General features: G+C 38.5%; 1 protein-coding gene across 1 annotated transcript in view; it reads right to left on the bottom strand.

Annotated features, from left to right (window-relative positions):
* Positions 1-27,436, bottom strand: part of SPIRE1 (spire type actin nucleation factor 1) — a 129,285-nt gene extending 101,849 nt beyond the window's left edge. Inside the window, exons 1-2 of the mRNA XM_085322500.1 lie at positions 27,380-27,436; positions 15,834-15,868 (exon numbers count right to left, since the gene is read on the bottom strand). Coding sequence (XP_085178626.1) covers positions 15,834-15,839 — 6 coding nt within the window. The 5' untranslated portion in view covers positions 15,840-15,868; positions 27,380-27,436. The remainder of the gene's footprint in view (positions 1-15,833; positions 15,869-27,379) is intronic.
* Between the last annotated feature and the right edge of the window lie 6 nt (positions 27,437-27,442).

Raw genomic sequence — 27,442 nt, 5'->3', positions numbered from 1 at the left:
TTCCTAATATTCATGAAGTATATAAAGATCTTTGCTTATCATCAAGCTCTCTCCTTTTAAAACTGAATTATCTATCCATACCTATATTAGCCAGGGTTTTATAACACAAGTTTCTTGCTGTTGAACAGCTTAGGTGAAATATAGGTGAAATATAAATTATTAGGTGAAATATAAAACAATCTCAGGTATGGAAAGTCTACATAAATAACAACTGGCAAGTATGTCTAAATTTGAGGAATCTGCATGTGAAAAAAAAAGCATGTATGCAACAAAGCAAAAATGAGCCATGACATGCAAAGAGCTCTTAATTTATATAGAATCTGTCTAGTCTCATATGTCTGGAAAATATTTTAGCACCAGCTTAACTTCAAATAAACAACGATAATAATCTAAATCAGAATAAGAAATATATGCAACTGTCTAATGACAAAGGTTGCTTAACAGTCTTTTTAAGATCATTCAATTAAATGTGAAACTGGCTATATTATGGTAAAACACGTATGGTAAATGTGTTACCATGTATGGTAAAATACGCTCCAAACATTACAATCCATAAGACTCATTTAGTAATGACAAATTTTATGTAACACTAGATTCAGTGATGTGAAGTCTCTTGTAAACTTGTGATCAGTCATAAGACTATGTCTCTTGAAATTATCATTTCATTTAAAGGGAAACTGTTTTCCTAGATATTTACATATTTCTAATCAGCATATATCTACCTATGAGAGCTTAACAGAAAGCTACCAAGCCTTAATTTATTTTTTCCTTGTGCGACACAAACTAATTACTGTCAGAGTTTTACAAATGCATGTAAAATAAACACCACAATACTGTTGCTAAAAGTAAACACCACTGTATCTACAGTTCTTTTTTCTGCCTGCTACTTCACCATGACAAAACAAATACAAAAGAAATCTCAGTCAAAAAAAATCTCAGAATAATTTGCAAAGTTTAAATAAGATCATTCATTTGAGACTGGTGTGAAGCTGCTAGAGAGAAGATCACACCAGCCATTTTCCAAACATACAACACACGTTACCTACACAAATGAAGAAAAAAAAGTTAAATTACACCAGCAACATGAATTTCTCAAGATTTGTAACCCAAAGTTTCAGTATACAGACAGACAACTGTGCATCATAAGCATTTGAGTTTGGAAAGTCAGTTTCTAGCTTTAACAGGACTCTGAGGACAAGCTCTTGCCCTTGTCTTTCATACTGTGCTGCAGAACTGGTGCTCCAAACACTAACCCTCATGCCCTTGGTATTTCTCTACTTCCAATTCAAATCTAGGGCCAACAGATTAAAGAGAAGATGGAAAGAATGTGCCTCTACCTGTGGATTACATTCTCAAATAACTACAGCTACTGCTAAGAATTTCTTTTTCTGTGTTTGCCTGCAAATATATTCTTCTCAATCAGGGTAGTAAAAGACTGGAGCAGATTTCCCAGAGAGGTTGTGGGATCTCCACCCTTGGACACAATCAAAATTGGACTGGACAAGTTCTTTATTAACCTCATTTAACTTTGAACTTAGCATCATTTGGGGGGGGGGGCAGGTGACCTCCAAAGATCCTTGCCAGCCCAAATTATTCTACTGTTCYGTGATATTACAGCTTTGGCCAATTTCAAAGCCAGTCTCACCAGCTTACAGTTACCAGAACACAGAGGACTTCATATAGTCAAGGATCCAGGAATCCAGCATACCCTTAACAAACTCAGTGCTGTTCCCAGAATTTCAATCAATGCCCTGCAGCTTTATGAAGTTACAGAGTTCCTAGTGGCTATCCCAAATATGTCCAGGCTGAAGACCTTCCCACCATCTCTAACACTGCTGAGGCTCTTATGAAATAAACAGTAATCAACAAAGTCTACTTACTTTGTAAGTCAACTACCCTAGCTCATATAAATCAAATGCTGGCACAACACGTTAGCCATGTCAGAAGGATTTCAATAGGGATGACCAATCACCGCAGTTTCTCCATGGTGGAGACAAATCTAAGAGATCAAAGGAAGGGTTTATGAATGTTAAAAGACAATTCTTGCTGTTCAGAGCAAGTAATAAAGCTTGTACTCATAAACTCTGTGCATCCAAAAAGAAAACACAGGCAACTTGTATGCTTCAAAAGAAAATCAGTCAAAATCTTGTAAGAACCTTCCTAAATTTGCCCAAGACATTCTTCCTAGGATTAAAAAAAAAAATAGGATTAGCAGGCAGGAAGACCCAACTTCATTGAATGATATACCAGTAAATATGTTGTCAGATGTACAGATTCAATAGGGTATTGTTTCATTAAGCATCTCATGACATAGGAATCAGGTTGTTTAGCATCTTATGACTCAATGGTGTTCTCTGCAAGGGTAGAAAAGGTAATGCCAGTTTTTCTTGGCTGTAGAAAACCTGTAAGACATCCTAAAGTCAGTCACTGGAATGGAAGAAGCTGAGAGATCAGAGACTTTAGGCAGCAATTACATCTCTAAAATGGACTGCTACAGTGCGAGTTAATCCCCCATCTGTGTGTCAAGAGGACACAGTGCCAAGCAGCAGGAGTCTGTAGGTCAAGGAAATCAAGTGCCAAGAACACAATCCAAAGAGTAAGATGACAGTAAGAGAGACAAGGGATCTGTAAGAGCCATCTATATATATGTTCAGGATCCTGACCCTCTAGCTGTCAGAGTTACCTGAGAATGCAAACACAGGTAGGACTAGGCATGTAGAGTTTATCAGAACCTGTGGCTGAGGATGATCACTTGCTGTATCACTCATATTTGATTCCTTTGTTCAGGCTTTTTGTTCAGGTTACTCCTGTGAGAGCTGTAGGGGAAAACCTGCATTAGGATGCTGAGGACCTCTGAGATCTGCTGTCCTAAGGACAGGGCAGAAATGAGCCAAGCCATAGACAACAATGGAAGTAGCCTGGGACACTTGGATTAACATGGTCCCATCACCCTTACATGGAAAAATTCAACTGAAGCAGGCTTTGTTCCCTCTGTTTGTAGGGCTTGAAAACCCTAACTCTAGGCTTAGTTAATGGATCTCACCAGAACATCACAGAAACTCAGTGTGGGCTGGATACCAAGAAGAATGCTTTGAGTAGGCCGTTCTCAGGAGGTAGATTGCTCTCTACCATCAGTTTGAAGGAAAGCAAGAAAAAAAGCAGATCCTCATTCATTGTGGGGCAGAACAGATGGAGGTCTGGCAGTAAGAGAGGTCACAGGCAAAATAATCAGAAAGCAATTATTTTTAAGGGAAAAAGAAATGCAAGAAAACAGTAAAAGAAATGAGTGAAGATAATTCCAACAGAATGAATCATAAAGAAAGTATATTCTGAAAAGGATGCATCCATGATACACCGTGTTGTGCTGGGCGATTAAAAGGGACCGCACAACCCTTAACCACACGTCAGAAGGGAGCYGCAACAGAGCAGCGTCTGTGAGCACTGTAGGAGTCTTTGGGCTTGTGTGTCAGTGGTGTGCAATAACCCAATGCCTGCCCGTGCATGTGAGCTATCACGGGAAGACCATATCGCACCCCATCCAAATCTGTACACAGCTGCAAATGTAAACACACAAGTAGCTGTTTCAGATATAGGATTGGGATTGTAAGAACATAAATTTTTACGAAGTTACTACTCTGTTTCATAGTTTCTGTACAAATGTTGTTAGGGAGGCTGTTTATTTCTAAGTCAAACAATTCTAATTTTCACTGTATCAAAGCCACAAAGGCTGTAACTGTCAAAATGCCTGAAGCAGCTGATGTTCTTTGTTCCTATAGCAAATAAACACAAGAAAAAGCACAGCAGTCAACACTTCTTTCCTGTTTTCTATTTGGAAAGCTTTTTAAAAACTTGCTATCACAGTCAATTTATAAAACTGTAATAAGCCACATCAAGAGAAACAAGCAGTGTCACATAAATTCAACCATCTTTGGTGAACGCTGTCTTTCAGTTATACACAGCAACAACAAAACATTGCCCGCTATCCTGTAACATTCAAGTTTGCTACAACAGCAAATGCATGACAGTGTGTACATGTATCTGTTGCAGAACCCACTGCCTGTAAAATCTGTCTAGCTATGCATTCAGACACAAAAATCGAAGGACCAAGACCTCCATAGATATATAAGCTGTCTTTTTTCAAAAACAAAGGAACGAACCACTGGCAGGAAGAGGTTTGGAATCTCATTACTTTGACAGTTTGCATTTCAATATGACACCTGAAATGCCGGAAGAGTACAGAAACGCTGTGTTGAGCCGCATATTCACAGTAAGGTTCAGGCTGTTTTTTATTATTATATCTTAGTTCATGATATGTTTGCTGAAAAAGTGATACTGGTCCTCCAAAGTAGATTTAGTAGAATGAAAATTTTTCTAGGACCACTGGCTTGCTCAATTCTACACCAGACATTTTGATTTCAGATTCTCTGTCCTTCTACTTACTTGTTACTACAGTATTGCCACGTTGTGAAGTGATACATTATTTAGTCCATATTTTAATGACAATACACTTCATTTATATCATGACCTTTCCAAATGCTGCAGTAAAGAAAGGGTTCCCTTTGTTTCCTTACAAGGTATTAGTTTTTGGTGCTTCTTTATCTTATTATTGGATTCTTTTCCCTTTTCTCATACCTAAATATGATTGCTACTTCAAATCTTCCCAAATTTGCTTATTTTCTTATACATGGTTGTTCCATTTTGATTTTCCCCACACATTCTAACTACTTCAGTTTTGAAATGTCTTCTCTGTCTCAAATATCTGGGGGAAATCTAGGGACAGGTTTTTCTTATGTTTAGGAACAATGCTAAGTTCACCCACTGCCAACAAGCAAACAATAGAAAGTAAAGTCTGCCTTTGTACTAGCATACCAACATCAACATGCACAACCCTGAAATATGAGGGATTTATCTGAACAAGTGGGTTACTCCTTTTATATAATTTTAAAATGTTTGAGTAATCTACATGGAAAAAAAAAGGACATCCTCTCTCAGAAGTAAATTCCTCGTATTTAGATGAAATCTCTCTCAAGGGAATTAATAATTTCTTGGCAGCAGAGTAGCTGATTTGTTTTTTGGGGTGGTATTTAAAATCTGAAGGAAGATTTTTGTTTTTGTGGTTAAGGCATTAGTCTAATCTTAAAGAATCTACATTGCACACTGTCTCTGCCATATAGTCCTAATGTCACACGGGCAAGTCTCCTGGTTTTTCAACCTATATTCTTCCTTCTGTGAAACGAGAACAGCATGTATTTTCTCCCACCAATTGTTCACCATGCCCATTTTAGTATCCAAAGAATTAAATCATTGAGACAATTCATAGAATCTCAAGTTCAACACACACATCATTTACTGCATGTCTGGGCCTCAAGTTGTAAAATGTGCTACTATATTTGCATATTAAAGTAGCGTAAGACATCAACTGGAGGATCCGTGAGTTGCAAATAGACAACACTCCAGAATGCTGGGAATCCAGAGATCAAACAACAACAAAAAAACTTTTAAATAAACATTTTCTTTGTGCAAGGGAATGAAGTACATTAAGAAAGCTGAAAAGTTATTTTGCTGTAATCCTTCCAAGTAAGTTGTTAAACTCTGTATCACAATTGCATGTTTTCTTGCATTCTCTTATTTAATACACACCTTATTTTTCCAGATTAATTTTTTATTTAACTTGATCCTGAAACATGAAAAACAAATTGTATTCCAATATATTTTCCTCACTAGAATGCTTTAAATTCTATAGGCATAAACACACAACAACTCTTTTAATGACCATGCAGTGCTATTATTCAAATGTTCTTTAGAATTTGTGATAAAGGCACCAGACCTAAAGAAAGTTAGGCTCTACACTGGCTCTGTCTACTCAGATCTAGATAACAAGATAAACAGAAGCTTGATAAAAGTAAAGGTAAAATTGTAGGAAAAAAATACTTAAATAGAGTTTATATTTTCAATAAAACTATAGCAGAAGTCCTCAACTACTTTAGGTTGGACAGCAAAAACTAAAAGTATTATGAAAAAAGTAATTTTGGATGTTAGAAATATATTCTAGCCAAAGTTCATTAGAAACATTACTGCAAACTCCACACAAAAAATGTTTTTTGGAAAATTGCAAAGTAAGAAGGCCAATGAGCAAAGACCACAAATTGCTTCACTACATTCGTGCAACTTGAGCTGTATTTATTTTCCCCGTGATGAACAAAAAAAAAACATTTCTGGAAGATCTGGGGATGGCAGAGAGCTTTCACTCCTGGAATGACAGGGAAACACTCCATGAAATACTTGAGTGCACACAGCTCTCTAGAAGAACATAATGGGACACGCTACAGAGCATATTCAAAGCAAAATACCGAATTACAATCACTGATATGATGAAGGGGTTGGAAATGCAGTTTAGAAGAACACAAGATACTTTTTTCTCACATATGATTCCTGAAACCTTGGTAATGGCTTTGCTCTAAGGCAAACAGAGCTGACAAGGCAGCGAGCAGCACATCTTCCTGAGCAAACAGAGCACGGGGTGGTTGTGAAGGCAACTTGTTTACTTTCCAGCGAGTCTGCTCCAGGCATACCACAGCGTGAAGAAAACAACTTGAACATGCAGGCCAAAGGTGAGGAGAAAAGCAGCACTGAGCAACCCAAAAGCATGATGCAGCCAGAGAACAGCTTAGAAAACTTCGAAAAAATAGTTGATGTTATTGCCGAGAAAGGAGAAGGTGGCAGGCAGATTGCATTAGCCAAGGCAAAAACAACAAAAAATGCAAAGCCTGAATTAAGGTCTTGGCAACAGAGAAGAGAGGGGTGCTTTCAGCAGATGGCAATTAAGGACTTGGCAGGCACCTGGAGAAAAGGAAAGAGTGCCGGTCAGAGATAACACTAACATGCATGCTCAGATAACAGGGAAAGATAGAGACACAGTGAGAAGCGTGCAGCGGAGCTCCAGGGAGTTCAGCTAGCAGGGCAGCATCCCCGAGGCCCTAYGCAAGGAGCGAGCAGAGGTGCCCGGAGGTGAAACGGCACATGGGGAGCAGAGGCGGCACCACGAGAGTCATCAGCCGTTAGGCAGCGGCAGCGATGCACACCCACCAACGCAGATGATTACTGTCTTGGCCAGGGAGAAACAGAAATACAGGAAGCTAATGAACGAACTCTAGGAGATTTTGAGAGAAAATGGGAGAGGGAAGCCTGAAATAAAGGTACAGTAAGGACGAGGAAAGGTGACAAGAGAATCTGGACATGGGTGTTTCAAGCTTAGAGAAGAATATGTGAAGGAGAAAAACCTCTGTCAATTTAAAGGGATATCCCTACCTTCTTAATCAAAGCAGGAGTTAATCTACAAAGTGTGAACAGCTCGGCTTATCCTAGTTAATTATTTAACCTTAACTCCTCGTTGCGGGTGAAGCACTAGAAGTATCATAGGCGCTTCATAACTACTACGGGTTAGTAGAAGAGCGGGCCGTGACAGAACACACCTTGAGAATTCAGTCGCACACAAATCCCGACAGAAGCTCATTGTTTTATTTACGTTCAATTTACCCTCTGTATTTCTCTTTGATAAATAAAGGTATTTTGCTGCAYGCTTTACGGCTTCCAGCAACACTAAATGATAACGCAAGAACTTGGCAGCGAACACCTTCAGAGTCTTTCATTCACGGCGTTAAGGAGAGGTATTGGAGCATCTTTGTTTTTAATCACTGACGTTACAAACACGTAACAGGCAGACAAAATTAAACAGTTTAAGATGAAAATGTTAAAGCTAGTAGGTCACGGGGAGCACAAAAGCTTACCAGTTGATTAAAAGCTCACTTTGGAACAAATACTCGAATGAGTTGCACTGTGTCGAGTCAGTCAAAAGAAAGTGCAAAATTAACAAAACCTCTTTTTGCCTCAGTGAGCYCCAAGACAGATTCAGTGTCCTCCTTGCTACAGAAAGCTCTCAGCGCTGCAAACTCATGGCTCAACTGCAAATCTTGCTTTGTTTAATGGCTCAACTTCTCAGGTCAAGTGATTCGGATAAGAATTTAAACATTAATGTTCATATGAAGAAAAATATTTAGTCACAGAACTGCAAAAAAACCTGTACTTGTTATGTATGTGTTATCTAAAACCTAGAAACTAACTTCAAAAAAATATCATAAATATATTATTTATAACTATTCGCTACATGCTGGTCTCACTATATGCACACCTTGCAATTTGTGAATGGCTGAAGATGGTGTTATTGGGAATCTCTGAACTGGCCACTACGACCTGCTCCATTATTAACCTACTGAAAACATGTATTTCACTAAAATTTTAACTAAGCTTTATTTGTGATATTTTCCCCATGCAACGAGATTCCCCTGTCCTCTGTAAACCACACGAGGAGCACACCATCTTTCCCCTCCCTTCTCTTGCAACAGCTGGACATTCACCATCAGAGGACAGAGCTTGTGTTGCTCCCAGCAGAGACACAAGACAGCCTAAGAAGGTAAGGGAAATTAAAGGCTAAACAAAAAATAATCCTACTGTCTGCTTGTTCATAAAAATTCCACACGTTCATTTGCATTAGGTCAGCTAAAGCCGCATAAAAAGCCTTTCTTAATGTGATTTTCMTGTGTATAAATCGCTGGGGGGCTCCATACATGCAAAGGGAGGTGGGAGTGGCCCGTAAGTTCATTTCTACTTTAAAACATGGTCTACTTCATAGAAGAGTGGTTTAGATGAACTGGATCAACACATCTACTGAAGGTAGGAAGCAGGAATGTTAGAACAACTCCATAATGTTAATCTGAGGTAGCACTGAAAAGAGTTAGCATTGTTATCAAATAAAGTAGCCATGGATCTGCTACATTCAAAAATAAGTATTTCTGCTACTTTAAAATTCTCCATTTAAAAAAAAATAAACTTACTGATGTTGTTAGTTTCATCTTTCAATCCTTGTACCATTTGCTTCATGGTTAAATTTAAAACAACATTAGCATTTAAATTAGAAGGTTGGGAACTAGTACTCAGTAGTTGAGCTGCTGAAGTGAAATTAAATGTTCAGCTCCCTTGAATTTCTGTTTTTTTGAGAACTGACCACATTCAAAACTGATAAAGAAGCAGCTAGGTTATTTAACTATGTTAAAATTAGCCTAGTCCAGTAATAGCACATCATATTTCTTGGTGCAGCAACTATGAAATAGGGCTGCTTAAATATTCTAGGACATTTATACTAGTCAGAGCAAAAGGTAGGCTCTCTAGCTTCTTTCTAGACTCAGAAATGAAAAAAACACAGTATAATTAGGAAAATAAAGAAAAAAAAAGGTCTGAGCAATCTTCACCCCTGAGGTGATTTAATAATCTACTAGGACTAYAAACTTTAACAAATATTGGTGTTTGTTTATTCTTCACAGAACACCAGTAACACCCACTTCAATCAGGGGAAGTTACTCATGTCCGGCAGTGAGACAGCTACAATATCAAGAGTCCAAAGAACGTCTGAAAGGGAAAATGAATGCAGTATTATATGCCAGCAACTAACTGGTTCACCAAGTGCTCCTTGCTCTCCCAGAAGTTTGATTYCCATTGGTTTAATAGAAACAAACTTCACCCTGAGCCTAGGCAGTAGGCCAGTGGATCACCATAAATATCAGGGTTACATCAATGAAAGCAGGATAGCTTACATTCACATATATTACAGACAACGAATGGTTGTAAACAAAAGGAAATCTTCAGAGAAAAATACTTATATTACACTATATATCTACTTTTTATTACATTTACCATTACGCCAAGAGATGTGAGAAAATGCGAAGATACAAAAATGAGCAAAAGAACAAGATTCTTGATTATCATTTCACTCTTATTTTTCTTAGAATTTTAAGAGAGAGAGAGAGAAATTGAGGAAGTGAATGCAAAACCAAAGACTAGCCGCTAAACCAAATATCAGCCACAGAGGTAAAAAGGCAGTACCTAGTCACACCTTTCTTAAGCAGGCGAAAGCAACCTCTGTTAAGTTGTAAGGTCCCCCCACTGAGAGAAAAAGCTGACAGAAAGCAACAAAGTGGCACTTTTTCTTCCTTTCACATTATCTCATTTCTTCCTGTTAAATTTAACAACTTTAAAACTAACAAGCTTATAAAATACGTGAGGGAAAAAAATATTTTTCAGCTGGCTATGAGGCAAGTAAGATCCTTTGGATTTGCAAAGTAMTAGTAACAATCACTCCTGGCTTCTAGCTTGAACACAAAAAGAAGACGACAAGTATCAAGCATAACTTGTACATTAAAAACCAAGGACGTTAACTTCCGCTGGACAAACGATCCAACCAAAATCATCTGTGTTTTAGGCATCAATTCACATAGGAAATAAGTAAATTAGAAAAAATGATAAAAGAACAGTGATTAGAATAGACTATTCTAAAACAGCTTGAGTGCTTTTTGTCCGTGTCATTTATTTTATTTTTTTGTTGTGGTTGTTGTGTTTCAAGATCAAAAAGTCAACAGCATACAACCAGGTAAAGTTTAGCACTGAAATTGAACTTACTACATTTTAGAGGTGTATTCTATGTTAGTTTTGAATTGCCTTACACAAAATCCAGCACACAGTAACAACGAGGTCCCCCTGCACTCAGTCACTCTAAGAAGCATTATCTGGCTCCTAGTGATCCCCCAGAAGAGGGGATCCTCGCTTGGATTATGGCTTTATTGTTAACTATTTTGCATGGCTGTTGCCTCAATGTTTTGAAGTCCAGCTGTTAAGACCAATTATTTTTAATTCTCCATATTTTTACTTGATTTTATGTAATAGGAGTTTTATGCAAATATTGTACATGTATTTATACAAATTATCCTCTTGGTCAATTATTTCCTCAAATTTGGTACTTACTAAAGAGACAGGAAACATAATATCTCTTTCAGAACTCTTCTAACTAGCAGATTTCATAGAAAAACTGTCATACAATCTCAGAAGCCTTTGAGGAGTTTAGTAGACCAGAAATGTAGTTAAAACTTATAGCTTATAACTGGCTGCTAATCAACAAAAAAGTATGAAACAGCATTTCTAATTTCATAATGATACTCTAAACTTGTATTTTATTATATGCATAAAAAACAACAACAACAAGAGAGAAGGACTATATAAAGGGCCATCCAATTGCATGCAGGCAACCAGTATCTAAAGCATATTTTTCCTCTACAGTTTGACTGAGCAATCAGATTACTCTTTCGGCCTGAACAGCCAGGCAAATGTGTCCATTGGCACTTGCCTATCAAAAAATAGCACATTAAAGCCAATTATTTCATATGATAGCTAGCATATCAATCAATGCATATGATATGACAGCATATGATTATACAATAGGTATCATACCACATACAAAATATAGCAGAAATGATACAGAGAAACTGAAGACACGTACAAATTACTTTCTTCTTCCCACATCCCAAGATTCATAGCCATACAAGTTAAATTTACAAACTTCTGGTTAACTTTTTCATTTAATTTTGTGATCGAACTTGGTAATTCCAATGACTCCACACAAAAGCTAAATAAGGAACATTTCTGTGCTTTGAGATTAAGAAAAACAACAAACAAAAACACACACCACACCTAACAATGCACAACCCGTAAATGTTCTGCTACCTGCGCTTTTCACAGAGAAAATGCTTCTTGCAAGACCTAATTTTCTACCATCCATTAACTGAAGTACTGTCAGAAGACTGAGGTTGAAATCCTCCTCTCTCCTCTTCCCTAGCTAACTTAAAGGTTTACCAGTGGCATCACTGGAATGAGGATTTCATCACAAACCCTGTGTTGCTTTAGGATATGTAGATTATTAAAAGCACAACATACTGTGCTGCAAAATTACGAAGACTTTACAAGGAACAGCTGATTTCTCTTACTGATTCTGGACAGATGGCAGGATCTGACTATCGCTAAATCAGCTTAGTCAAATAAGTTATTACTTCTCCAACCCAATCTTCACTGTGTATTACTAATGAAATTGTTGAATGAAAATGGGCCAAACTTAAAGTGTGAACAACAGAAATTCATCTTCCTCAAAGGTGAAACTTTTCCTGATATAAATGTTTATAAAAATTACAAAAAAAAAAAACCACAATTCCTCTTGAAAAAGCAGTTCATTACAAAACACAGAAGATCAAAACAGAAACTCTACTTTTTGCTTACTTTTTAATCAAGAGTCTGTTAGGTTGTTTCTTTGTGGCAGTGAAGTAATACAGGAAAATCTGGAGGCCAGAAGACTGAGTGCCACAGACTGACGTCTCAATGAACAAGCATAATGGATTTTCAGGTATCTAAGATATCCAGTCTCTCAAGGGCTAGACATGCAGCATCTCCATGAGAGAATCCCATCAGCAAGCAGTAAGCACTTTATTTCTCAGAACTGGCACCTAGAGCTCCAGCACTACTTAATGCTCTCAAAACAAGATACACGATTCTACTTTGAGAAGGCAATTGTGCAGCATAAATAATCCTCCTCTTAAGAATATAAAGAACAGAAAGTTTTCACAGAATTACCAGATTCGTAACCTAGCATTCGCACAGAATCTTACTTCCGTATTTTTCAGTGCATAATCTCCTTGCAATCAAAACTCATTTTGATGAAAGACACAGCCCATATTTTACTAATTGAAATTATGCTCATAAAAACATTTTTGCCTGTCCTCCTTGCAGTGACATTTCTTCTCTTGTCCTCATAAAGTTAAAGCTCAGTAAATGGAAATAGTGATTATCACTGTGCATAATAATGATTCTTTGCTGCAGCATTGCCCGCTCAATCAGTATGTTATTTTCATTTATACTCAACAGTAATAAAAAGATATTCCTAGATATTAATATATAACAAACACATTTTATACTACTTGAATTTTGAATACGTAACATATTTTCATGTAGATATGGCATTACTTTAATGTAAAATTAYGACATCTTTTGAAATACTAACATTCTCTGCTATTAAACACGTGCTAGTTTTCGTTAAATTTGGGAGCAGTTTGGTTTTGTGTTTGAATACATGCAATGAATTAACAGATACATTTATTTATGATGAAGTAAACACAATATCCTTACAACTTATTTCTCTAAATTATTTTCTGAAATATAATCAGTACTTGAAGGTCCCAGTGAAAAAAAGTAAAGCAGTATACAGTCAGTTTTAGTTCCTAAGGCAAGTACACCGTAATTTTTGTTGTATGGTAAAATATTTTTAATAATTATGAGATCCACATAACAGCTCTGAAATAAATAGAACTTATATATAGAAGTCTCCTTAAAAAGTTTCTAAAAATAATTCATTTTCGTAATTTGAGATGAGCTGAATGGTGTTGAATAAAGTTTATTCACCACTGTCTGAGACATCCTATTTATTTCACTTTTGACTTTTGCACAGATCTAAGAGGTTGTATGTATCTTTATATTATCACAGATAAGAGTTAACTGTGTTATTCACACACAACATGCCCAACCCCAGATAGGTGGGTCTTTTCAAATATGTGGCAATTAAACCTTCCTACATATGAATCACTTAACATTCACAGAATACCTTCTACATGAGTACTAAACGTTTACATATGAGGCTGGTGTATTTTATATAATCTTCATTACCTTGGTTGAGTCAACTAAGTAGTTCTCTCAATCATGTACAGGGTCATCTGCCATAGGCAGATGCAGATTAAGTAAAGTCATCTKGTTCCTTGCTCCCATCTTCCTATTTTGGCTATGGCACATGGACCTAGAATTTCACACACTGCTCAAGCTGCTACCTTGAAATAAACAGCATACCCACTTAAGATAGTTTCCATCTACCACCAAAATTTGTGACTATTATTAGCTGTCATTTTAAGAAGTTTCCCACATTTTAATACATTCAATCAGGCTTCATTCCCTTCCACAGGAATCAAATGAGTGAGATAGGCACTCTCTGCTGAATTCCTCCTTCTGAAAGCCATAAACATCATCTACTCTAAGTCTAGAGCTGCAGCCCCAAAGGAATCTTGGAGGAAGCAAAAGCCTCTCGCTCCTTCACAGTCTCCTTTGAGATGACAAAGATAGACAGAAGAGCCAATATGCTAATGGCCACAGTGCTTCTTAGCAGAGACAATTTAAAATGAAGAATCTACCCCATAGGAAATGATAATCTTCTTAAGTTTTCCTTTATAAATACAGGCAAAAACATTAAAAAAGAAGAAAAATCTTTCCGCATGGAAGAAAACAAAGTGGAAAATATCCAAGCAACTCTYACCAGACATTTTCATTTGAAACAAAATCATTTTTACTTTCATTGACTATATTCACTATAGTGAAATATTTTATTTTTTGTTAGAAATATTTTAACAGGGATTTACTAATATCTATATTTTTAATGTTAGGGGCCTCCCATTACCTTCTCTAACAAAAAAAAGGGGGGGAAAAATCTTGTAAACAATATTTACAATGCAAAGCAGATGACACACTAGATTATCATATGTATCATATGTAAATAAGGCGCTAGGTTTATGAACTGAGTTTCAGCAAGTGCTGAAACAAAAGCAGGATGCATTTGCATAAACTGAAATGGATGAAGAGAAGCAAAATGTRCCTACTTCTAACGTCTGTACCTATATCGATCTCGAATTACCCCTTACACTGTATCCTTTAGAAAGCATGTTCCCATTTCATCATTAACACATGATAAAATCTGGACAGCTTTGGCTTTTTACCATTCGTGCCTGAATCAGCTGGCCTTTCACTTTAAAACAGTCATTTTCTGTAAAGTTTATCTATCTATAAACCTTTTAGCAACAACAATTTGTCACCTTCGTATGTATTATTGATAAGAAAACAAACAATCTTCCATTGAAGACGCATGGYCTGGCCCCACCTTTAGGCTTGAGGGCTGAGACACTGCTCAAAGAGTTGAAGTAAAAAATCCCTTTTACATTTCAAAGAAAGTTCAAAGGCAAYGAGAAAAGACTGCCCTGCAAAGGACACAGAAATTTTATTTATTGCAAGACACATTTATTTAAGGAGCAGACTGTATGATTTACTCTGATAATAAAATTTTATATTATAATTTGAGTCCACATCTTGTTCAACAGGAAGGTCTACCTAGTTTTCACTTAATCTTGGATTAAATCTATGAATTTGACAAAATGATAGTTTGGACATTCCTACAGCACCAGTCACWGCTTAGTATTAAAGAAACAGAGACAAACTAGGGTCAAGATGTACATCCAGCAGACTTAACTGAATTTGTATTTCTGTTTCAAACCCAGCAAAACATTCAATGATGTCTCTTAGAGCCTAAAACATCAACAAGTGATAAACYRYAGGAAATATTGACAGTATCTGAAAYAAGGAYATCTTTACATGAACAAGGCAACCTTAAGATCATTTGTCTTCCCTACTTCCCTTCAAGTTCTTGACAAATGGGTTGTCAAAAATCCCTCRGACATTTCAAAACATGCATTAAGTATTTATTCCACTGTTTATTAGTTCTATCTAAAGTAAGTGTGCTGAGAGATAACTTAGCCAAGAGAAATTTTCAAAAAAAAAAATGTTGTTAAAGGTATATATCTTAAAGAAATCAAAATTGAACAAGTTTATATKGGTCACATGATACATCTCTAATCTTGTTTTTGGAAAAGCACATGGCCTTTCTTTACTCTGTTTCTGAATGTGAGACTAGATATTCCATAAGACAGTCTAACACAGTTGATAACACAAGGCATAAATACAATACATGCTTCATGGTAAAACTTCGCAATGAGTAACTTTTTCCTAAAAACATATAATTTCCACTATGAGATAATCAGAAAGAGAGKTGAACTAAATCAGCATCAGTAGAGAACACAAAATACTTCTCTTACCTCCATCTCTGAGCAGGGTAAATKGTCCGATTTACCTGCAATAACAAAAAAAAAAAGTTTTCCAGTTATTTAAGTAAAAGACAATAGACACATACAACTAAAGTCAGCTTATTTTTGAAGTTACTTCCAAAAATCATTTGCCCTACTTCAATCACACACTTCAATAATATTGCCATTATATATACATCACAGAATTAAACAATAAGAAAAGGGGCCTGTCCTATTTATTTGGATCCCTCACAATGTTCCCTTTTAAAAAAATATGTCTTCAATGCTTGGCTTCATTATTTAAATTGTGCAACTGAAGCTCAGCCATGGAGGGAACATGRAAACATGTTAGCTTAAATTAAGTGGCAGCAAATAATTAGTTCTAGAGAAAAAAATACCAATAATTCATWAACCATGAAAAAAGCCACTGTTTCACCTGATTACTGCTAGGGTATCAAGGAKTTCAACAACCACATGAAGTTCAAGCAAATTAAAGCAGAAACCTTACTGTAATATTTTTGTAAGTCCCTCTTGTCAATTTTTGCATTTCCTCTGAGCTAACTAAAGCCTGAAGAAACAACACTTCAGAATTTATGCAATTAAAAAAAATTATGTTTCTGAACTGTTTCTTTAAGTTGAAGTCTTAATTTCCCCAAGACAAAAAAASTCTTTGGTATAGAAGTGCTCATGGCTTGACAACTTATAAAAAAATAAGACCGAATTTTCACCACATCATTATGGATGCACCATCTCACTAAAAGCAGCAAGTAGATCATTTGATAGTAATATATTTACATCAGGAGTGTGAAGTAATTCTGATGAGATGATTTTCTGTTAGAAAACGACATTCAAGAAAATCAAATATCCAACAGAAACGTATCTGTTTCAAAGGGAAATTACTTGAACCTTTCCTCTGAAAGCATGCACGTATTTAATTCTACTTTTTTGTCTTTGCTTTTTGGCAGCATTGCACCCCTACCGCTCACACAAAGAATCTGCAACCGAGGAGCTTGGTGGCACGTACACCAGGGAGCTCGTGACCCGATGCAGAGTCCCCACGCGCTCAAAAACCTAGAGCTACGCACGCCCGCTCGGTTACCCTGCACATGTTGAAAGTGCATGTTACAGGTGGTGGCTGCAAGCTGCCACCCAGCCTGACCGAAGGCTCTACTGCTGCTAAGAGCTCGGAAGAGCCTGCAAGTAGCCCCAGCTAGGAGGACTGTTTTATCTGACCACCTGGCAAGCTCAAGGAAGTTCGGCCGAGTGGCCYGCGTAAGGTGTGCGCAGAGGAGCGCTCGTGCTGACCTACTCTGTAAAATCTGAACGGCATGCAAAGCTGCCAGGGCTGAGGAGCGCCATCCGCACAGCAAAAGATTAATTTTTCCTAYTGAACTAGCCACCTTCCCTTTGAGGCTAAAGGTTAAACATATCTTGGATGAMGACGGAACACCTAAGGGAAAGTTGTTTACCTTCATTTCGAACTGGTGCCAACATAAGCTGAACGCTTAGCACCAGTGTTTCACTACAAAATGAAGAACAGAAGAGGGACTTAACAAGGCAGCTTTTAAACATCATTTCAAAAGGACCCCTGATTCTGGTTGATTCACTTCATGATCCACGTAGGAGACATTTTTTGTGTTTAATCTGGTAATATTCATGAAATACAAAAGATAAATGGGAAAAATTCACTACAAACTTTTTTTGAAACACTGTTTGTATTATTAGCAGATTTATGAATATTAAGAGCTATTTCTGTGAAACTCAAATAACAGATGGCCAGAACAACAGGCTTCTCAGAGGCAATACAAGATCAGAGATGTAGTTGAGGGGGGAATTAAAGAGCAGCTTCTTTGGGGCAAAAAAAAAAATCTTTTGGAAAATCACTACTTTGGAAAAAAGTAGTAATTTTAAACCTATAGTCATGCAATGGCATACAGAAGTCAACCAGTCTTTGCAATCACTGATAAGACATTTTGATTTACATCTCGTATGGTCCGATGAAATAGGAAGACTGTTTACTGGATCCCATCAGTAGTACAGACACAAAGCATTCATCACTGCACCTTAAAACAGTGCTGAGATCCTATGAAGATCCTTTTAATGAAGTCCTAAGCAAATACTGAAGTACAAAACAAATCAGCCCAGACCAGGATCTATAATGCAAACACTGCATTTCTCACAGTCCTTCCTGATTTTGACAACTCTGCTTCGTTGAGCTTTCATGGAAGATGTTTCTTAAGGAAAAGCACTCAAATTTTGGAAGCTTTCATTATTTCATATATGGCACTACCAAAACTTACTACTGCTTTCAGAGTAAATCTTTTCTTTTGTTGTTGTTGTTAACATAACTAATGCAGAGAACAGATTAAGCTGGATTATTCATTCCAWTTATTTGTGAACAAGCTGACTGGTGACAAAACGAGAGAGGAGCAAGATTTATACCASTCCTTTAAAAAACAATAGTAATGCCATGACCCCACACACTGGGGAGGAACGGGGGAATAACAAGTAGTTYGCAAGTCTCACACAGCTCAGCTGTGCACAGACAATATTCTAAACAAGCACAAACTACTGACTTAAAGCATTTTAATAACATACTCTGCATTAAGGTAATTACCTACTGCCCACTCCTCACACCGCTGTACCTTGGGTCCAGCCACACACGGTGCAGAAGGTCCCACCGAGCTGCCTGCAGTCCCTTACGAATCCGCTCCTTGGGAAATCGCCCACGTTTCTCAAGAGACCACTATTAACAGTATTGGCCCAGGAAACACGCACTTACTTGCATCTGTCAACGGCGAACGCGATTTGCCTCTGTATAGCCCATGCAAACCAACTCACTTGCACTGACTAGGAGCAGAATTCTTTTCTCTTCTGCTGACAGGACTGAAAAAAACAGAAACTAAGGATTGCACTTGGCTAATTTGCACTGGGAGAAAAAAAAAAAATCCCTAAGAAGTCTCAGTCTGTTCTCTCTGTCTGCAAGCAGTACTGAGTGCTAGCTAGTAAACAGGCAAAGACTTACAGATTTATCTCAGCTGCTACTTCTTCACATAGATCCGCATTTCTCCAGACTTCACAACCATTCAACTAAACACTAGTTGTGTAGGATTTTCATCATTCTTACAGTCGAAAAATCACCAGTATTTTGACAACTTTCAAACAGTGGCTAATCCATTCATTACTAGTAAACATCATTATCTTCAACTGTCAAGTTAGCTTCAACTTATAAACAATCTGCAGTTTGGAGATCAAATAATTTTTGACTCACGGGTTGTTGAAATGCAAAAAAAAAAGAAAAAAAAGAAAAGAACAGTTTTTGCAAGAAGCAGAAAGAGTTAAATTGGAAGCTTCCTGTATCTCTGAAAACAGTCTTCAATAAGGTATAAACACCACTAAAAAAAAAAAAATCACATTCTTTTTTGATTCCTTAGAATCGCCGTTTGCAACTTACTTGTATTTTGAACCCGCAAAACGAGGAGTCATGCCAAACTTTCATCAAGCATTAGGATACAGTGACTCATTGCTCAAGGCAGAAGCTTCAGACTGCTGCTGAGATACAGTAAAATAAGTATTTTCACATGACCTTTCTGAATGCCATCAGAGAAAGACTATACTCAATTTATCAATGGCCCTTGCCTCACTCGAGCACAACTTCCGTGCCCCCCAAGGATTAACAGGTCATGCATAGAAAGGGTCTTCAGAGATTTGAAAATCAAAAGGAAAGCATATAAGTACTGCTGCCAATAGCAAAAAGCACACATTGAGGACTGAATTTTAAGACTGAAATAAATAATTCGGTACATTAAAATGGACTGATACAGACTATTCATAAAAGAGCATGCAATATGCACAAAAACATTTGTGCTCCACAATCCTAAGAAAAGCTAAAATAGAGTCAATGCTTATGGCTTGACACCACAATCACACGGCTGCTGTTTTAACAGTAAACAGCAGCTCCAAGAGCCACGCAGCTCAGAGCCTCAGAGCATCTTCCCAGCCTTCCTTTAGCATCTAAAATTTCTCTTTATATATACAAAAGCATTTGCCTCAACACAGTTGCTTGCAGAATCACGACCAAGTGATTGCCAGCACTGATTTTCAGACCACAGTTTAACTGATGTACGTTTCAGCAACAAACAGCTGAAAACCATTTTGTGGGGAAAATTAACATGTTACTTAAATACCACAGCCTATTTCTGCAGTTATGGKCAAAATAAACCTATTATTACCACGGTGGCAGAACCCAAGGTACCTTCACGCAAGACGGCCACTGCCCACGTGTCCCGGAGGACAGTGGCAGAGATGGCAGAGGAAGGGACATAAGGGCTAATAGAAGGAGAGCAAGGGAGAATCTGGGAGTCATTATTTCAAATTCAACAAATTTAACAGTCAGGTCCCCAAATTAATGATAAATTGAATCTGGATTTGCTGTCCAGCTTTTTAAGCCTCTAAAGAGGTACTGTAGCTTTTCTCTGCCCTTAAGGGAATGAGGAACTCTTTAAAAAGGCAAAAAAATAAAGTTCAGGCTCTCATTAAAACATCTAATTGCAGGAACTTGGGCACTAGTTAACAAATCTGACAAGATTTTCAATAAAAGAGTGAAGGTTAGTACCAATAAAAGGGAAACAAAGAAGAAAGCGAAGGCAACCAAGTAACATATGGAACACAGAGCCATATGTAAGGAACAGGATTCACAACTGACAGAAGAGATAGAGAAGGCAAAATAATGATGTGGCAGGAGCAAGCCAGGTTTTTGTCAGAGGATAGATACTTACAGCACAAAGAGATGAAAGAAAKGCAAGGACAGAGGGAAATCTTGGGAGGTAAGAAACAAAGGAAGAAAAGTGAAAACGATAGAGAAAAGTACAGGAAAAGCGTGGGTCAGAAGTAAGAGCCTGCAGACTGCAAAGAGGAAGGTCAAGAAGCATGAAAATGAGAGCAGGACTGAAGTAGGAGCAGGTGAGGAGACCCTCAGAGGGCAGCTAGAAGAGAGCCCACATTTTTAAGCCAAACATTTAGGCTTTGGGGTCCAACATCTCTCTGACTAGAACTGTGCGATCAGAAGACAGCAAGAAACAGGGCAAGTTTTTATAGCTCATCACATTTTGGATCTTACTCATGAATTATGTATCAGACTACAGCTGATGATTTAGAAATGGTATGTCTCATTTTTCAGTTTGGGAGGAAAAAAGGAAAGAAAGTTACAAGAGAAGGCAACAAAAAGTTCTTAGAAGTAAAGTTGATTAGATTGTGAGGAGGAAGGCAGGACTTTTTGTCACTCTATCAATCTTTTCACACCTTCATCTTTCTCCATTCAACTCATTCACTGAAGTTATTCCTCATTTTATACAATTACAASTAAGCCCTGTAAAAAGCAAAAGTAATGACTTTCTTTAAAAGGCCATTGGTATCAATATGCAGTTATACTTTGTAATAAAAGCTATATTAAAACAATTTTTTAAATCCCAAATTAACAAGTTCATACTACCTTTTTGCTATTCTCTGAGATATACTAGAAATTATCACCCTTTGTCTTGTCCCATTTCTACCATGCACAAGCAAACTGACTCCGGAAACCACGCAATTCTCGTTGCGCCATTACTCACCCTCTATACCAAACCTGTAAGTTTACCTAGGAATCAAGTCATTGCAGTACATMTGCATCTGGAAGTGCTGCTGTAGTCTATTCATAGCTGGCATACTCTTCTGCAGAGGCTTATTTAAATGCAGATACTACATTCACTGTTCTCTGCCCTGTCCAGGTACCATCTCTTCCCCCAAAAAGCATCAATGTGCACTCAGAGTTTGTGCATCTCAGAAGTTTCTTTTCTTTCTTTTTTTTTTTTTTTTTTTTTTTNAATCAAATTCTCATTATTTATTCTGGAGCCGTCTGCTTACTCGCTGGTTCCACGAGGACTTCTGTTTCTTCCCAAACTCTGACTCCACGGAAGTCACTGATCGCTTCTGCCATCATATTTGATGGATGCAGAATTTCAAGCAGGTTACAACTTTTCTAAGTTGGTAGCACTACACTCTTGGGTCAGGTAAGAACTTTTACCCCGTGTTAGTAAACTCTATGAAGTTAATTAAAAAAGTCTTTCTCTGTTRATTTTTCCTGCATCGTGGCTATGTCTTTTCAGTCTTGTATGTGCACTGTACAAACTGACTCATCTCTTCTCTTCCTCTTAAAGCACACAGTAGTACTAAAACTCTATCGCACACTCATATCCTAGTTATCTGTTTGTGTTACACAAGCTGGTCTAAGGTTTATTAGGAATGGAACAATATTTTTTGTCTCTTTCCTGGATCCAATGCTGCAATCTAATAAAATTATTCAGAAACAAAGAGACAATACTGTCGAGTTTTCTTTTAACAGAGATTATGGAAAAAAAAGCTTCCTTGCTTTTACAGGATGGATTCTTGGCCAACTTAGATTCAGGATGTTATGTTTCTTTAATCCTCTCATCATCTCACACTTTCATTACCCCAACRTCCCTTCTGCAGCCCTGACAAATGCAGTCTTGTCCTGGTCACAGCCATTTACTCTGCTGCCGCTGTGCAGCTCATTTTCACTGCCTGTCGCTTTGATGACACCGTTCTGTCTGAATCCCCCCTGAAAGGCTTCCTCCCTCTCCCTGTCAAAGCATACATAGCTACCTCCCTCATTTTCAAAGCACTTCTCACGTTACCCCAGCCCTTCCTATTAACTCTTACTGGGTACTGTGCAGTCAAGTGTCCAACCAGCTCCTAAAGTTGGACTCTATTACTCTCTTTTTTAAGTGTCTTTGTTCTTTGCCCCATGAAGCTCCTTATATACATCACATTAATTCCCCGCAACCATAGCAGCATCATGGCAGACATCTCATTTTTTTCATTCTTCCTTTCCAGCCTTGTCAACAACGACAATTGCAATTTGGCTTTTCTTTCTACAGCAACATTTCCACTGCACTATTCAAGTAAAACCCAAATAAATTACGTGTTATGTTATCTTTTACTTCAAGTCGTGATGAACTTCTGGATCCCACAATTCCTCAACAATTTTCTAGCTAAAGCTGTTCCTTGCTAGAAGGTTTTCCTTAGGATCAAAGGTAGATTTCTGACAACAGTCCTTGTGTCTTCACTGCCTACATACCATCTTTAGCGTACATGCATACCAATACAGGTAGCCAAGGTCACCCATCATTGTTGGTAACATCCTTGCATTTGCTTTATGCAGACATTTAGAGCATGCTTTTTTAGCTAAAATAAAAAGAAAAAAAAAGAAAAAAAAAGAAAGCTTATGTTAGATTTTTTTCTGTATCTTTCCCTCTCCCACCAGCTGTCTACATTAGGGTCTCCATATTCCCAGAGAAGCCACGTACTTCCTCGTGCACAGGATGCATCAGCATAAGCCATAACTGGAAACCTTCCAGTTTACCCTTGCATAGTGGGAACTACACTAATCGCAGAAAGCCTAATACAAATAAGGCCTAAGCTTTCTCTCCTTCACAGTTCAGACAGCTGAGTGAACAGAGACAAAACATTAACTCATTGAGGTTCTTCTCTACTGTACAGTGCCATTTTCTTCCTACCTTGACTTCCATCATCAACACAGACACCTTAAAACTCTAGCAGAAAATGGTGAAGTTGAAGACAATAAACCTTACTATCTTTAAATACTGATATTTCTGAATATACTAGAACAAAATCTGAATTTAGAATTTAATTAAATGATAATTTTAGAAGTAGTATTTATTTTCGCAGTATTCACAGCAGCACCTGTTTTGAAATTTAAACAGCAAATGAGTCTACTCTCATTCACTGTCTTTCAAAAGGGTCAACGCAATCAGAAATACGGTGTCACTGTATTCATTTTCCTCTGAAAAGCCTCTGTATTCTTCCTCAGCAGTGTTTGAGAGACTGATAGATGAGAACATGGCTTCATGCACGCAAGCAAGATCTGCATTTATTAGCCCTATACTCCTCCACACTGCCTTCCAACGCCAGGGCACACAAGGGTGTAAGAAGGACATGAAACTCATTAAAACTGCCCAAACAATGTAAGCCATTTCTCTCCAGCACGTCGCACGCAGGGCCCTCTGCAAGCCACTGCACAGCCAACTTTCCTGTGATCCTTCCGATGCAAAACCAGGACACGCCATGCATTGTAGCCTCCCTCTGAACACCTGGCAGGTTTCCAAGAGCAAAATCTGCATGGTGCTGAATTCTGATAAAACCAGCAGCGATTTCCCCCTTTGCCTTCYCCTCTCGGGCTGAAGGACAACGCAAACGAAGGGCTGCTGGCATTCCCCGCGGAGACAAGCTCCCCGGAGGGAGGGAACGCCAAGGCGCACCGCGAACATGCCGACGGCTGGAAATCCGCCTCGCCCCCCTCCAAGACCCTCGCAGCCGTTCTTCTCCAGGAGGAGTGGAGGAGGGGCTCAATGCCCACTGAAATTTGTGATTACTTTAACTAAGCCTGCGATCTGGTACCAACAAAATCTGTGGGGAAAAACTCAGTTCCCCCAAGCTTTCTCACCCCCCAAAACTTTCTCGCTGGGAAGAAGAACAGGCAGCTAGAAGCTAACACGCTGGGAAGCTAAACTCCTTATCCTGCTTACAGTGACAACATGACTCCCAAGAAACAACCTTGTGTAGCACTCTGCCACAGCTAAATACTTGGCACAAGACTGATTCTCAGCTCCTGCACYGCTTTGCTACTCCTGTATCTGTCAATTCAACATTGCTGCCGAAGTTTAAGAAAAAGTTTAAGGATTGCTCCTTGAGAAAATGATTTGCAGAAATCAAACCACGTCTTTATACTAAAAATTTTAACTCATTCAGAAGCTGCATCTGGCACTTCACATGATGCGCCTGTTAGTTAATTTTAAATAAATTGCAAGAAACAATGAAGAGAGTAAAATATCCATTAGATAAAACTTATTCTGCACTGTGACTCCAATTTCATCTTGAGTATTTCCTTGCAGCCCACATTTCTGCGGTATTTAGACGTCAGACAGCCACAGTGATTCACACTAATATGACCACAGCGAACTCATCATTTCTTGCATATTCATGCTTACTTCAGATCAGGCAAAATGAGACGGCGTGCAATACACTACGAAAACAACACGCTGGAAGTGCCTCTARAGCACACTGGGCAACCCGGCTGCATTTGCTCTCGGGTTTGCCCCAGCTCTCCCGACAGGCATGACCGATCGCATCGTTCTCCGCCGTCCTGAACAAAGCCCGAATGTTYGCGACCCAAAGACACCATTCTTCGGGGACTCCTTTATGTGCCCACACAGGATCCTATTGTTCCCAGGAAGAGAAACTAAGGGCTGCTGTTTGTTTCTACGACTTAGCCRAACCTATAGCCAACCTACAGCTAAACATTTTTTACTTATTACTGTAACAAAACAAATAGTTTTACGAGGAGAATGTTAACCCACAGAGCGCCTGCTGCTCTACCCAGCCTTCTGACAGGGGCTGCCTGAGATACAAAGGCAGGAAAACAATTACCGTGAATCCTTCCTGATTCTCCTCTTGCAAGGGATTCAAATGTCAGGTAACATAAATGCTCCCATGAAGACAAAGCATGGAGTGGTATTTTAATTCTGAATAATTTTACTTCTATTTAATCAAAGCCTAATTGAAATTTTTAAGAAAATAAGATAAAACAGTAATGGAATGTGTAGATAAAACTGAAAAGAAGATCTGGGAATCATTCCTCGGTTTTGGCTAATGACCGGGATTCAACTTCAAGGTTGTTTTTTTGTTCCTGATATCAGTGAAACTCATCTTTGTTTCCTATCTCAAGGACATTCTATTCAATTTTTAGGTATTTTTACTTGGAATGTCAAGTATTGTGCATTAACTGAAAAACTGACACACGAGAAATGGCTTTGGAAAAGTACCGTCCATTTCTACAAAATCTGCACTTCTATTTAMGATAACTTTAGTTCATATCTCAAGAATAAAATCATTGCTTATAGATAGCTACTCTGTACTGCTCCCCATGTCACAGCTCCAGGGCAAYGGGTCTTACTAATTTTCACTGCTATTAAGCAGAATATGTGAGCATAAGAATAACTATCCTTTTAAGARGCTGGAGCAGAAATTGGCTCAGAATGCCCATGAATCACCACTTAAGGACACTGCAGTGAGAAATAAGGAAAAGAACTGAAATACTTGAAAAGATAATGAAGAGAAGCAAGCCTATTGTCAACTCTTCACTATTCGATACAGTGCACTAGCAACGTTCTCTGTACCATGCATATGACGCTGTCCAATGCAAAATAGCTACAAGCTCAAAAAAAAAAGAAAACCACTTGACTAGAACCACATTTGTTTCATGTTGCCGACAGTTACTTCTACCAAGACACACAATCTTTTGGAAAAGCTTCGTTAACGCTGAGCAATGGCCTATATTGCAGAAAAGCAYTCAGAGTTACAGATATCAGGAAGACTGTAGGTGGCGGGGGAGGACCCCAGGAGGAACATTACTTCCTTTCAAATTCAGGCACTTTTTTAAAAATCAGCCTCAGGCTGATTAAAAAAAAAAAAATGAAGAAGAAAAGAAAAGAAAAAGAAAAAAGGTGGCATCACTGAGTAAGGCCTACAAATGGGCATCTGGCAGAAATCTCCTGTCCAACCAAACCTCCTCCCCTTTTCTACTAGCAGGACCACAGGGAGCACTATCCCTGGGTTATTCCCCCTCCTACCTCCCCTTCCTTTTAAGCCTTTCAGCAATCTTAGCAGACTGGATATCTAATATATATATATATGTATATATATATGTATATATATGTAAAAGTATATATATATACACGTGCAACGATTTTCAAGAACTAAGCACAAGTACGTGATGTAACTGATGTGCAACAAAACACACCTACTGAAGAAGACGAAAATAAAGAAGGGATAAGAGACAAGAAAGAAAGAACTGGACAGAAAGACAAAGAGGTTAGGTCTTGTCTAAATTAAGATTTAAACGCAGCATCGACACGAACCGGTTGGGACACGCTAACTAAAACATTCGAAAAGACTAACGCGGATGTGACACGCAGCTTTAACATACACTAGGTGAGCCGGATGTCAGTGATGAGCCTGAACGCTACGTCCAAACACCTTCCTAAAAGTCGTTAAAGATGTATTGTCAGAGGAAAYAGAAGAAACCCACAAATAGCAAAGAAAAAGTGTCAAAAGCAAGAGAAGCGTGGTCCGTTAGCAGATTTCCTAGAGCAAGAGAGACGAAGCCCGATACCGCCTCAAAACGCAGCACACAGCAAGCAGGACGCATCTCTTCCATGTTCTTGTGCCCTGCAGATGCCTCGGGTGGGAGAAGTATTTCCCCTGCCACCTCCGGGTGTTGCACAGGCGTTAATTATTTTTTTTTAAACGGAGCATTACAACGATAAGCAGCGTTCCGCGTCACGTTTGAGCGGAAATCACCACCAGGCTCACGCAAACGGTGTGGCAACGCCGCGCCGCGTCCCCCGCGCGTGTCGGCGCTCGCGCGCACCGCCCGCCCGCGGCGGCACCGCCGCAGCCCCCCGCGCAAGACACCGCCTCACCTGCGGGCCCGCCGCGCTGCTCCAGCGTCACGGCGCCGTCCCGCCACACGCGCAGGAGCCGGG

Source organism: Rhea americana, unplaced genomic scaffold (genome assembly GCF_003343005.1).
Source record: "Rhea americana isolate MKP2758 unplaced genomic scaffold, rheAme1 scaffold_78, whole genome shotgun sequence".
NCBI classification, from domain to species: Eukaryota; Metazoa; Chordata; class Aves; order Rheiformes; family Rheidae; genus Rhea; species Rhea americana.
The sequence above is the reverse complement of the archived record's forward strand: the minus strand, read 5'-3'. Positions and strand labels throughout refer to the sequence as shown.